The 12,500-nt window shown below is 43.3% G+C and overlaps 1 protein-coding gene across 8 annotated transcripts in view; it reads left to right on the top strand.

Moving 5' to 3' along the window:
* vav2 (vav 2 guanine nucleotide exchange factor) overlaps nt 1–12,500 on the top strand; it is a 160,627-nt gene that overhangs the window by 99,277 nt on the left and 48,850 nt on the right. For all 8 annotated transcript variants that reach the window (XM_047805651.1, XM_047805650.1, XM_047805649.1 and 5 more), the window contains exon 3: nt 3,327–3,385. In XM_047805651.1, the coding sequence (XP_047661607.1) occupies nt 3,327–3,385 (59 nt within the window). The remainder of the gene's footprint in view (nt 1–3,326; nt 3,386–12,500) is intronic.

The following is a 12,500-nucleotide window of genomic DNA, read 5'->3' as shown; positions in this document are numbered from 1 at the left end:
GTGTGTGTGTGTGTGTGTGTGTGTGTGTGTGTGTGTGTGTGTGTGTGTGTGTGTGAGATTAGTTAAAGCCAGATCGCAGAGTCTCTGTGCCGGTTAGAGCTCGTGGCATCTCATCAGGTGGATTATTAATGAAGTTGGGGACTTTGTGACTCTTCACACAACCATCTGTTCTCACGTTTTTCACACGTCTCTCAGCACCGAATCCACTTATTAAAGGAACCTGGGCTCCGTCTCACTTACTCTCTTAATCTCACCGCTCATACACACCTCGGCTCGACCGCAGGTCCGAGAGCAGGTCAGTGAGGTGATGATAAGGAACGCACTCAGTATTGTGTATCATCATTATTTTCATCCTGTCTTCCTCTTCTCTTCTCCATTTCTCTCTCTCTCTCTCTCTCTCTCTCTCTCTCTCTCTCTCTCTCTCTCTCATACACATACACTTTGGCTTCTTGTCTCTGCTCCTCAGGCCCTCCATCGCTTGCTGTTGTCTGATGCAGCTGATCACCTGGTGTCCCCATGGAGTGTAATATTTTCTCTTCCTTTCCTCCGAATCGGTTATTGTGTCTGATCTGCTTTGTGTGTGAGAGGTGACGGAGGCCATGCGTTTCCTTCCGACTGCGACCGGCCGCTCCTCAGAGAGCGCCACCGAGATGAGAGGAAATCAATAATGACGAAACGGAGGGTGGGGGGGGGGGGAACTGAGGGATGAGAGCCACGTAGCGGAGGGAGTAAGCCGAGATTCATTGCATGCAGAGCGAGAGAGAGAGAGAGAGAGATAGTGATGAAAAGCTGCATCGGTGGTCTATAAGTCAGCCGGGCAGCGCTGGTGTCTCCACACTGAGGCTCCATTAATATTTATACCCATTAGCTGCTGGTGCATGAAGGGGCGAGACAGAAGGCTGACAAATGCAAGTATTCAGAGTAACGCAGCGCTATTGATCCTAAAGGCTTCATTCATCCTCAGCTGGGCTGCAGGAGACAATCTACAGGCTGAGAGAGAGAGAGAGAGCGAGAGAGAGAGAGAGAGAGAGAGAGATAGGCTCAGGAGGAGCAGGTGTGAATAAGATGCAAAGTGAAGTTTTATTTGTATTGCTTTCTGGAAGAAAAGAACATTAAATGACTCTGGTCTTGTATCAGGTGTGACCTCAGTCTTGGAGACAGCCTCGTATGGTGCCATGAGTACTTCTACATCAGCCAACTCCCAACATCCCTGTTACTGACATCCTGGTTCTCATGACATCACTGACATGGTTCGTTATTCATTTGTGTTTAGTGACTGTTGTTATTCTGGCATTTATGTGTCACATACATTTTGGTTAAGTGACTGGGTGACTGGCTGGATGACTGGATGACAGACAGATTGGATAACAGACTGACTGGATAACTGGATGACAGGCTGTTTGTCTGAATGACAGACTGGAGGATAGACTAACTGACCGGATGACAGACTAACTGACCGGATGACAGACTAACTGACTGGATGACAGAAAGATTAGATAACTTGATGACAGACCAGAATGGCTGACTGGATGATAGACTAACTGACTGGATAACTGGATGACAGACTGGCCGGATGACAGTCTGATTAACTGGCTAATAGATTGATTGGGTAACTGGATGACAGACTGGGTGACTGGATGACAGACTAACTGGCTAGATGACTGGACGACAGACAGACTAGATAACTTGATGACAGACATACTGGGTGAGAGAATGGGTGACTGGATGATACTCTAACTGACTGGATGACAGAAAGACTAGATAACTTGATGACAGACAGACTGAATGACAGACTAACTGACTGGATAACTGGATGACAGACTGACCGGATGACAGACTGATTAACTGGCTAATAGATTGATTAGATAACTGGATGACAGACTGGGTGACTGGATGACAGACTAACTGGCTAGATGACTGGACGACAGAAAGACTAGATAACTTGATGACAGACAGACTGGATGAGACTGACTGATTGATAGACTAACTGACTGGATGGCTGGATGACAGACTGACTGTTTGACTGTATGACAGACAGACTAACTAGATGACTAGCTGACAGACTGACTTATATGGATGAATTTCTGAATGACTGACTGACTGGATGACTGACTGAATAACTGGATGACCAGATGACAGGATGACTGGCCACCTGATGGACAGGTAGCTCGCTGCTGGTTGAGTGATTTTATTAACTTATAGCATTTCTATTTTACGAGCTTGTTGAGTGTAAATCCATTTATATCCAGAGTAAAAATACATATTGTGCATTGAGATAAAACCCCCAAATATCACCATGTACTGTCTTTTTTCTCGTCATATCGCCTCCCCTGCCTTGAAACTCCAGGTCTCTTTGACTGTATGAAACTTTTGAAGAAGCGATACGACCGAGTGGAAGTGGTGTGTGAAATGAAGACGTTTTCGCTTCGAGATGTGATGGCTCTCATTAGGGCTCGTTCTCATTTATGGAGTCACCTTCATGGCAGCAGGAGCACTGATTCAGTGTGTATAGCCAAGTAGAAAAGGTGCACACCTGCTTAGAGAACAGCACACACACACACACACACACACACACACGCACACACACACGGATGGCAGCGGATTTAACACTCCTATAAACATGTAATGAGGCAAGACAAAAGCCTTTCCAATGTTACATGTTTATAAGTGTGTGTGTGTGTGTGTGTGTGTGTGTGTGTGTGTGTGTGTGTGTGTGTGTGTGTGTGTGTGTGTGTGTGTGTGTGTGTTTGCGCGGATCTACAAAACACTCCCAGAGCCCAAGATTGCACCATCTGGAGGCCCATAGTGTCTCCACCATCGAGCCCACGCGCACGTGACTCACGCCTGGCGCTAACTGGGTTTGAGTGCTCTGTGCATTTAACCCTGTTAGTCACCACTAATGCACAGGAAGGAAGCTTAGAGAGTAAAAAAATAAGATGCTGTAAATCCCTGAGAAACATGAGCGCTGTATGCTTCCTTCACCTTCAACGTTTCTTTTTGATCGGTCAAATCGCAGGTCTATATCAGTGTGTTTTGTTTTACGTAGTTAGTTTACATTTTTTCCTCAGGTTTATTCACAGGGGTCTTCGGAGCGACACATTTTTGGAAGGAGTCTCCAGTGTCCGTGTCGGTAAAGCCGGAAAGTTTTATGTTTACATAAATCTGACATATTGGCGAATTGCTGTACTGTAATAGGAATAAAGCTTCTGTCAGGCCACAGCTATCATGCCACACCGCTCTGTTTATTTTCCTCTCACAGCATGTCATGATGTGTTTTATCCTGCTCTCACACCATCGCTAATCCAAAACCTCTTGTGTTTTCCCAGGTGATCTCTGCGCTGTCCAGGATCTCTCACCACAGCATCGCTCAGAATAAAGGCATCAGGTAAATCTCCATCTCCACTCCACCTCTTTCTGGAGCGTCGCTTTCGTCTCGCGGGCTCGTGCCGCTCGTTCCCGGCTTCAGGCTCAGGTGCCTTTTCAAATGGTGTCTGGCTCCAGGAACAGCATGTGGGCTCAAGCTGTGGGCCGACTTAGGCTGTGCAGCGTGGCTACGAAGCCCTCGGGGACACAGCAGGCTCTGTTTGTGTGTCTTTACGTGCCCAGGCTCCACAAATAAAGCCTTTTATCCGGCAGGGTAATGAGCTGATGGAGCGGCCCATTAGACCCAGGGGGAAGAGGGACGTGAAAATGGGGGATACCATTAGCTAAAGCTTCATCACACACACACACACACACACACACACACAGAGGGGTGTCTAAATCACTAACTGGCTGATAGTTGAACCACTTCCTGTTTAGTCAACAGTAACTTTAATGTCATGACTAGTGTATGTTAAACGATTAATAAAGAGATGTTAATAAACAGAAACTCCAGCCGAGAAGCGAGGTCAATTTTCTGTCTCTAACTACAGCATAAGGCCTGTGAACGTAGCAGGAAAGCTCATTGCGTCTGACTTGGCAGAGGAAGCAGTCTGTGACTAATGCAAGTCAAATTTACCCTCTGCAACATTCCCTGTCCTGCGTGTTTCAAGAGCACTCGGAGCGAGAGAGCCCTCGGAGAAAGGAAGCTTTGTGTCGTGTCGCGTAGGAGCGAGACTCTCAGAGCTCAGTGCTGCAGCGCTCGTGGAGTCTGTGGCCTGGCGTGACCGTCAGGGTTTATTTGTGGCACTGAAACGTGCTGTGTTCTTCTGACGTTTTCCTGAACAAGTCTCTTACTCTGCATACAGCATCCAGCGTCTCCCTGTACGTCCGCTGCAATTCCACAATGTTCTTGTGGTAGGTTAGTCAGGAATTAGACCAGAATTACTGTCGATTTTGTCTGTTATCAGAATTCGGTTCTTCATCACCCAGAGACGCCTCCGTGTCTGGGAGAAACGAGGGTAATAACAGTAATTATGAGACAGTTATAGCATCAAAGTATAGCATTACACTGCAAATGAATCTGATTCGAGGTGTGGCGTATTCTTTTTATCAGAGAACAAGTGATCAGATATAACGGCGTAAAATATTTATAGTCTCAGACATAAAAAGAGACTTTCCATGTTTTTCGGAAGAGATCATACAGTACATGTGCGATGGAGATTTTAGACCTTCGCTGAGACGAGGCCGAGTCTGAGAATCCTGAGGCATCTAGAGATCTACCAGCTCCAGTTAGACTCTGTGATACTTAAGAGTAGATGTGAACTCCATGTGATCGTACAGGTATGCGTCGGGTGAGCGATTAGGGTCCAAGCATTTCTAACATTTCTACCAAGCACAGAACCAAACTAAATGTCATACATACAGTACAGTAGGCATCGGGTTCTGGACAAAGCTCGGATCTGCATTTGACAACCTTTGAGCATCTGGTTTTACCCACATGCACCGCATTGGGTAGTCACGTACAGTAGGTCTTCTTTAAACAGTCCAGGTTAACCATTAACAAGTTAACCGTTGTGGATTTCTGAGCTGGTTATGGCCTGAAGTTTAACAGCACAGCCAGTGATATTATTCTCTAAATATGAGCATCCAGGTACACCTACATGCCCCGAGCGGGGTAGATTCACACCTGTTGCCCAACCAGATTCAGTCACCATGAAAAACAGATCCCCACAATATCTATTAATCAGTGTTGTCATGGTGACCTGATCACTTAACATGCTACGCATGAAAAGCAGGACGTGCGAGTATCGGCTCAGGACTCAGACGCTGCTGCACGGTTGGTGCTTGGTCCCGTCAGTCACCGCTTGCGAGCTATGTTATATTTTTATGCATACATTAGTATCATCATCATTTTCCTCTTTCCTCTGTAGCGTCCTCTGAAGCGACCGGCAGCCTATAAACAATCAGCCAAGAGTGCAAACAGTGATCAGACAGATTTCTTTATTTCTTTGGGATGTTTAATAAAATAAACGGGTTTCATATGACGTGCACCTAAAGGAAGCAGACAGCTGTAATATTATTACTCCACACTGTGTCCACTCTAGAAGGTCAGATGCCATTCATGAAAACTGCGGATGTCTCACAGCTATCAGTAACGTCGAGAGGGCGGGACGACAAGACCATGCAAATGAGTTGCAAAAGAGAACAGATATTTTCCGCCCGACTATAAAACATTATCCATTTTCTCTAGTTCCACGTATTGGTCTAGGCAACGATCCACACCGTGTGGTCACCGGCATCAAAGGTTTGATTCATCCAAAACATACCGGCGCCGATGTTTGCGCTGTTCTATTTCGGTACATGAAAGGAACTCGGGAAATTGTAAAGCGCAAAATGTTGTTTTAGCCTCAGCGTGTTACTGTAGACAGTGATGCATTTTATCCACAAACATTATTTATTTTAGAGGGAAGACGTTTGATCCGCCTCCAAACGGCCGTCTCATCGCGTACGTAGTCGCTAGCTGGTGCTGCCGTGGTGACGGGTAGAAAACTGAAAATGCTCTCTTTTCTCTGGGTCCATCTTCTTTGAACCATCTGGCACATGCCATCACAACCCCTAGTTTCCACCAGACACATGACGTGACGTGACGTGACATACGGCTAAGTACGGTGACTCATACTCAGAATTCGTTCTCTGCATTTAACCCATCCAAAGTGCACACACACACACACACACACAGCAGTGAACACACACACACCGTGAACACACCCGGAGCAGTCGGCTGCCATTAATGCTGCGGTGCCCAGGGAGCAGTCGGGGGGTTCGGTGCCTTGCTCAAGGGCACCTCAGTCGTGGCCGGCCTGAGACTCGAACCCACAACCTTAGGATTAGGAGTCAGACTCTCTAACCATTAGGCCACGACTTGCCCACATAATACACACAGTATAAAATCCTCACATCGGTGACCTTTGACCCCACCTCCGCTGTCTGTTCTTCGATCCGTGATCATTTGGTTAGAGCCGCCGCATCATTACTTTGCCGACTGGCGAATCGATCAGACAAAACGAAGCCTATTGACGAGGTGAGCGATGAGCTACGTTGCACTCTGCTCTCCTCCCATGTCCCCTGAGCGGTGAGCGTCGTCTCATCCTGTGGGGTTTCCTGTTTTATATCTAACGACGCAGACTGCAGGCGAGCTTATTAGGTCGGAGGGCTCATAGGTGCACCACAGCGTGTTTCCTTCCACATCATCTGCTCCGAAAAACCGTGTCAGCTCTTCGAGGACACGCCCACCCGAGTCAAAGCGGCTGCTTTTAGAAGAAACGTGTCCTAATAATAGAGACGCCTACGCGCATCGCCTAGCTGTGGTTTATCTGAGTGTGTCCTGTGCTACTGCAGATCTCGTCTCCGAGTCGGTTCTACGACTCTGTGCCGTTTAGGACGTTGTACCAATGACATAATTTACATATAATAATGTTTCGAAAATAATCCTTAATGATTTGCCTGATTTAGGGAACAGAGTATTTCTTCTCCTCCTGATCCTTAAGAACATTTAAGTTTATTTTTGAAACTTTTTTAATATCGTAAATACTTTATATAGCCGATTGTGTGAATCTCTACTGGACGACTCACGGAATCGTGATCGAAACATGACGTCAATGCTTTTTTTTTTCTTTTTCTTTTTTATGGTTTTTCAACGAGTTGAAGGTGAAGCATCAAGCTGCCTCCTTATAAAGAGATGTGTCCTTCATGTCGATGCCTCAGGGACTCGGTGTGTTGTCCAACAAACGGTTGTGTTTTTTGTTTTGTTAATAAACTTTTTTACCCGGACGTTAACAACGTTCTTGTTCGGCTTTATGTTCTCACTCGAGCTGAAGTCATAAGCCGACGTTTATTTTATCGCAAGAAGACATCTGGAGTCCACATCGCATTTATTGTGTTTGTGTGTGTGTTTGTGTGTGTATTTACATGTGTATGTGTTTGTGTGTATTTATGTGTGTATCTGTTTGTGTGTGTATTTATGTGTGTATGTGTTTGTGTGTGTATTTACGTGTGTATGTGTTTGTGTGTGTATTTATGTGTGTATGTGTTTGTGTGTGTATTTACGTGTGTATGTGTTTGTGTGTGTATTTGTGTGTATGTGTTTGTGTGTGTATTTATGTGTGTATGTGTTTGTGTGTGTATTTATGTGTGTATGTGTTTGTGTGTGTATTTATGTGTGTGTGTTTGTGTGTGTATTTACGTGTGTATGTGTTTGTGTGTGTATTTATGTGTGTATGTGTTTGTGTGTGTATTTATGTGTGTATGTGTTTGTGTGTGTATTTATGTGTGTATGTGTTTGTGTGTGTATTTATGTGTGTGTGTTTGTGTGTGTATTTACGTGTGTATGTGTTTGTGTGTGTATTTATGTGTGTATGTGTTTGTGTGTGTATTTATGTGTGTATGTGTTTGTGTGTGTATTTATGTGTGTGTGTTTGTGTGTGTATTTACGTGTGTATGTGTTTGTGTGTGTATTTATGTGTGTATGTGTTTGTGTGTGTATTTATGTGTGTATGTGTTTGTGTGTATTTATGTGTGTATGTGTTTGTGTGTGTATTTATGTGTGTATGTGTTTGTGTGTGTATTTGTGTGTATGTGTTTGTGTGTGTATTTGTGTGTATGTGTTTGTGTGTATTTACGTGTGTATGTGTTTGTGTGTGTATTTACGTGTGTATGTGTTTGTGTGTGTATTTATGTGTGTATGTGTTTGTGTGTGTATTTATGTGTGTATGTATTTGTGTGTATTTATGTGTATGTGTTTGTGTCTGTATTTATGTGTGTATGTGTTTGTGTGTGTATTTATGTGTGTGTGTTTGTGTGTGTATTTACGTGTGTATGTGTTTGTGTGTGTATTTATGTGTGTATGGTTGTGTGTATTTGTGTGTATGTGCTTGTGTGTGTATTTATGTGTGTATGTGTTTGTGTGTATTTATGTGTGTATGTGTTTGTGTGTGTATTTATGTGTGTATGTGTTTGTGTGTGTGTTTGTGTGTATTTATGTGTGTATGTGTTTGTGTGTGTATTTATGTGTGTATGTGTTTGTGTGTGTATTTATGTGTGTATGTGTTTGTGTGTGTATTTATGTGTGTATGTGTTTGTGTGTGTATTTATGTGTGTATGTGTTTGTGTGTGTATTTATGTGTGTATGTGTTTGTGTGTGTATTTATGTGTGTATGTGTTTGTGTGTGTATTTACGTGTGTATGTGTTTGTGTGTGTATTTGTGTGTATGTGTTTGTGTGTGTATTTGTGTGTATGTGTTTGTGTGTATATTTGTGTGTGTGTGTTTGTGTGTGTATTTGTGTGTGTATGTGTTTGTGTGTATTTATGTGTGTATGTTTGTGTTTGTGTGTGTATTTATGTGTGTATGTGTTTGTGTGTGTATTTGTGTGTGTATGTGTTTGTGTGTGTTTGTGTGTATTTATGTGTGTATGTGTTTGTGTGTGTATTTGTGTGTGTATGTGTTTGTGTGTGTATTTATGTGTGTGTGTTTGTGTGTATTTATGTGTGTATGTGTTTGTGTGTGTATTTGTGTGTATGTGTTTGTGTGTATGTTTGTGTGTATTTATGTGTGTATGTGTTTGTGTGTATTTGTGTGTGTGTGTGCATGTTTGTGTGTGTATTTACATTTTAATGACAGAAGACAGAGGGTTTTAGAGGGAACAGCTGTTTATAGCTGCTATAACAAGTAATAACAGGAACTTGTTATTTATAGCTGCTATAACATAAGTAATAACAGGAACTTGTTATTTATAGCTGCTATAACATAAGTAATAACAGGAACTTGTTATTTATAGCTGCTATAACATAAGTAATAACAGGAACTTGTTATTTATAGCTGCTATAACATAAGTAATAACATGAACCTGTTATTTATAGCTGCTATAACATAAGTAATAACAGGAACCTGTTATTTATAGCTGCTATAACATAAGTAATAACAGGAACTTGTTATTTATAGCTGCTATAACATAAGTAATAACAGGAACCTGTTATTTATAGCTGCTATAACATAAGTAATAACAGGAACTTGTTATTTATAGCTGCTATAACATAAGTAATAACAGGAACCTGTTATTTATAGCTGCTATAACATAAGTAATAACAGGAACTTGTTATTTATAGCTGCTATAACATAAGTAATAACATGAACCTGTTATTTGTAGCTGCTATAACATAAGTAATAACATGAACCTGTTATTTGTAGCTGCTATAACATAAGTAATAACAGGAACCTGTTATTTGTAGCTGCTATAACATAAGTAATAACAGGAACTTGTTATTTATAGCTGCTATAACATAAGTAATAACAGGAACCTGTTATTTATAGCTGCTATAACATAAGTAATAACAGGAACCTGTTATTTATAGCTGCTATAACATAAGTAATAACAGGAACGTGTTATTTATAGCTGCTATAACATAAGTAATAACAGGAACTTGTTATTTATAGCTGCTATAACATAAGTAATAACAGGAACTTGTTATTTATAGCTGCTATAACATAAGTAATAACAGGAACCTGTTTTCCAGATGCTCAGATAAACGTAATTATAAGCAGATAAAAATGATGACTTTACTGAGTAAGTTTTAAGACTGTAATCGTTTGCTGTGAAAGTTGATTGCTGCGGTGTAAGAGGAAGGTAAGGGGAATAAAACACAGGATGATGTTGATGATCACTTTCCTACAACATCACGTGTATCAGACTGTAAACTGTATCTAAACACAGAGCTTAGACGTGTAGTGAGTCTCAGTCTCCATCTGCTTTCCTCCCAATACTTAGACTGTCATCATCAGCTGGTGTGGCAGCCTTCAACTTCTCATGGAATTGGTCTTACAAATATCGATCACGTCACACTTTTAGTGGATTGGTGTTAAGAAAGATGGGGGAGTATTGAGAAAGCGGTCATGTGAGAGTCTGAGATGAGAAAGTAGAACAGAGAGAGGGAGGGAGAGAGAGAAATGTGAGAGAGATAGATGTGTGTGAGAGAGAGAAAAATGTGAGAGAGAGACAGAGAGAAACGTGAGAGAGACGTGTGAGAGAGAGGGATGTGTGTGAGAGAGAAACGTGAGAGAGACGTGTGAGAGAGAGGGATGTGTGTGAGAGAGAGGGATGTGTGTGAGAGAGAGGGATGTGTGTGAGAGAGAGAAACGTGAGAGACAGAGGGATGTGTGTGAGAGAGAGAAACATGAGAGATAGGGATGTCTGTGTGAGAGAGAAACGTGAGAGAGGGATGTCTGTGTGAGAGAGAAACGTGAGAGAGAGGGATGTGTGTGAGAGAGAGAAACGTGAGAGAGAGGGATGTGTGTGAGAGAGAGAAACGTGAGAGAGAGACGTGTGAGAGAGAGGGATGTGTGTGAGAGAGAGACGTGTGAGAGAGAGGGATGTGTGTGAGAGAGAGAAACATGAGAGAGCTGTGCGATAGAGAGAAACGTGAGAGAGACGTGAAAGAGAGAGATGTGTGAGAGAGAGAGACGTGAGAGAGAGAGATGTGTGTAAGAGAGAGAAACGTGAGAGAGAGAGACGTGAAAGAGAGAGATGTGTGTGAGAGAGAGACGTGAGAGAGAGAGATGTGTGTAAGAGAGAGACGTGAAAGAGAGAGATGTGTGTGGGAGAGAGAGAAACATGAGAGAGAGACGTGCGATAGAGTGAAACATGAGAGAGACACGAAAGAGAGAGATGTGTGAGAGAGAGAAAAAGAGATACAGCGTGCCAGAGAGAGAGAGCTAAAAAGAGAAAGAGGCAGAGAGAGAGAGAGTGATAGAGAGAGAAATAGAGAGACACAGAGAGAGAGTGAGTTGAAACTCGGGGCACAGAACTGGTCACTCTGGCTTCTCATTATCCAGATGAAATAACTGCCCCACACCATCAGCCCAATATCTGATCATCTAATGCTGTAGTTTAAGATGCCCACAGCCAGAGTTCCTCATTTTTATACAGTTTTATTTACTTTCCACAAATAAACCCAAGCCTAACGTTCTCTCCGTCACACCCGAGGCAGCTCCTAGGGATTCGCTCCGCTGCTCACAGAGCCATGCCTCAGAAAGATGACCAGAAAAATGAGCTTCCACCATTAACGGCACATCCTGAGCGGACAGCGCGTCTGTCTCCACAAGATAAAACCCACAAGTGAAATTGGACCGAGACTGATGTGCGTATCCAATCTAATTAAACCTCGCACCAGTTTGCTGCGTTTCAGCGCGGTCGCTGTGGGCTGCTTGATTTCTTGAAGATACGGAGCTCGTCGGGGTAAAGAGGCCTGACCCCGGGGTACGACTCCGAATAAACAGTGGCTAATTTAAATATGCTAATTATTATGTATAACAGAATACTGATATGTGAGAGAGATCTTGAGCTAAGAGCAAAGCAACAACCCACTGGCTCTGGAACGTTGTGCACGATTATGGATTCCACTGGGTCCTAGTAAACCCCGGATTAACCCGATGCTGGTTTGTTATTGAGGTTTCATTGTCTGACTTTACCCGGGATTAATCATTAATCCAGGGTTTCACGCTGTACGCTCCTAATCCCTGATTTAACCTTCTGATTTGCATATTTGTGGCATCAACACACACGATCGGATGAATACGGTTCAGTCGTCCGGTGCTAGAATTTTACTCGACGAGCTGAGCGACACGCGGTGACGGTTCGGTTACACTAAATATAATCAGTTTTAGAATCAGATTAGTGAAGAGGAAATAACTGTTATTAAGAAAATGAATCAGCGCCTTCTGAGCAGTCAGCAGCTCAGTGGTGTGAGGACCCCATGTAGCATTTCATCAGCTGACTCTATACCCTGCAATCAGCAGTAAGCTGCAGTGTGAGGAGCGCGTTCAGGAACAGCTCGTCACGCTCGGCTTATTTCAATGTGGCACAGATTCCTCACTGTAGGATTCCTCACTGTAGGAGACAACCCTGTGTGTGTGTGTGTGTGTGTGTGTGTGTGTGTGTGTGTGTGTGTGTGTGTGTGTGTGTGTGTGTGTGTGTGTGTGTGTTTGTGTGCAGGCGTGCGTGCGTGTGTGTGTGCTACATGACTCAATGCCCAGGTTTTTTTTTTAGAGCGGGGGTGTGTGTGTGTGTGTGTGTGTGTGTGTGTG

The sequence above is a fragment of the Tachysurus fulvidraco genome, chromosome 21 (genome assembly GCF_022655615.1).
Source record: "Tachysurus fulvidraco isolate hzauxx_2018 chromosome 21, HZAU_PFXX_2.0, whole genome shotgun sequence".
NCBI classification, from domain to species: domain Eukaryota; kingdom Metazoa; phylum Chordata; class Actinopteri; order Siluriformes; family Bagridae; genus Tachysurus; species Tachysurus fulvidraco.
The sequence above is the reverse complement of the archived record's forward strand: the minus strand, read 5'-3'. Positions and strand labels throughout refer to the sequence as shown.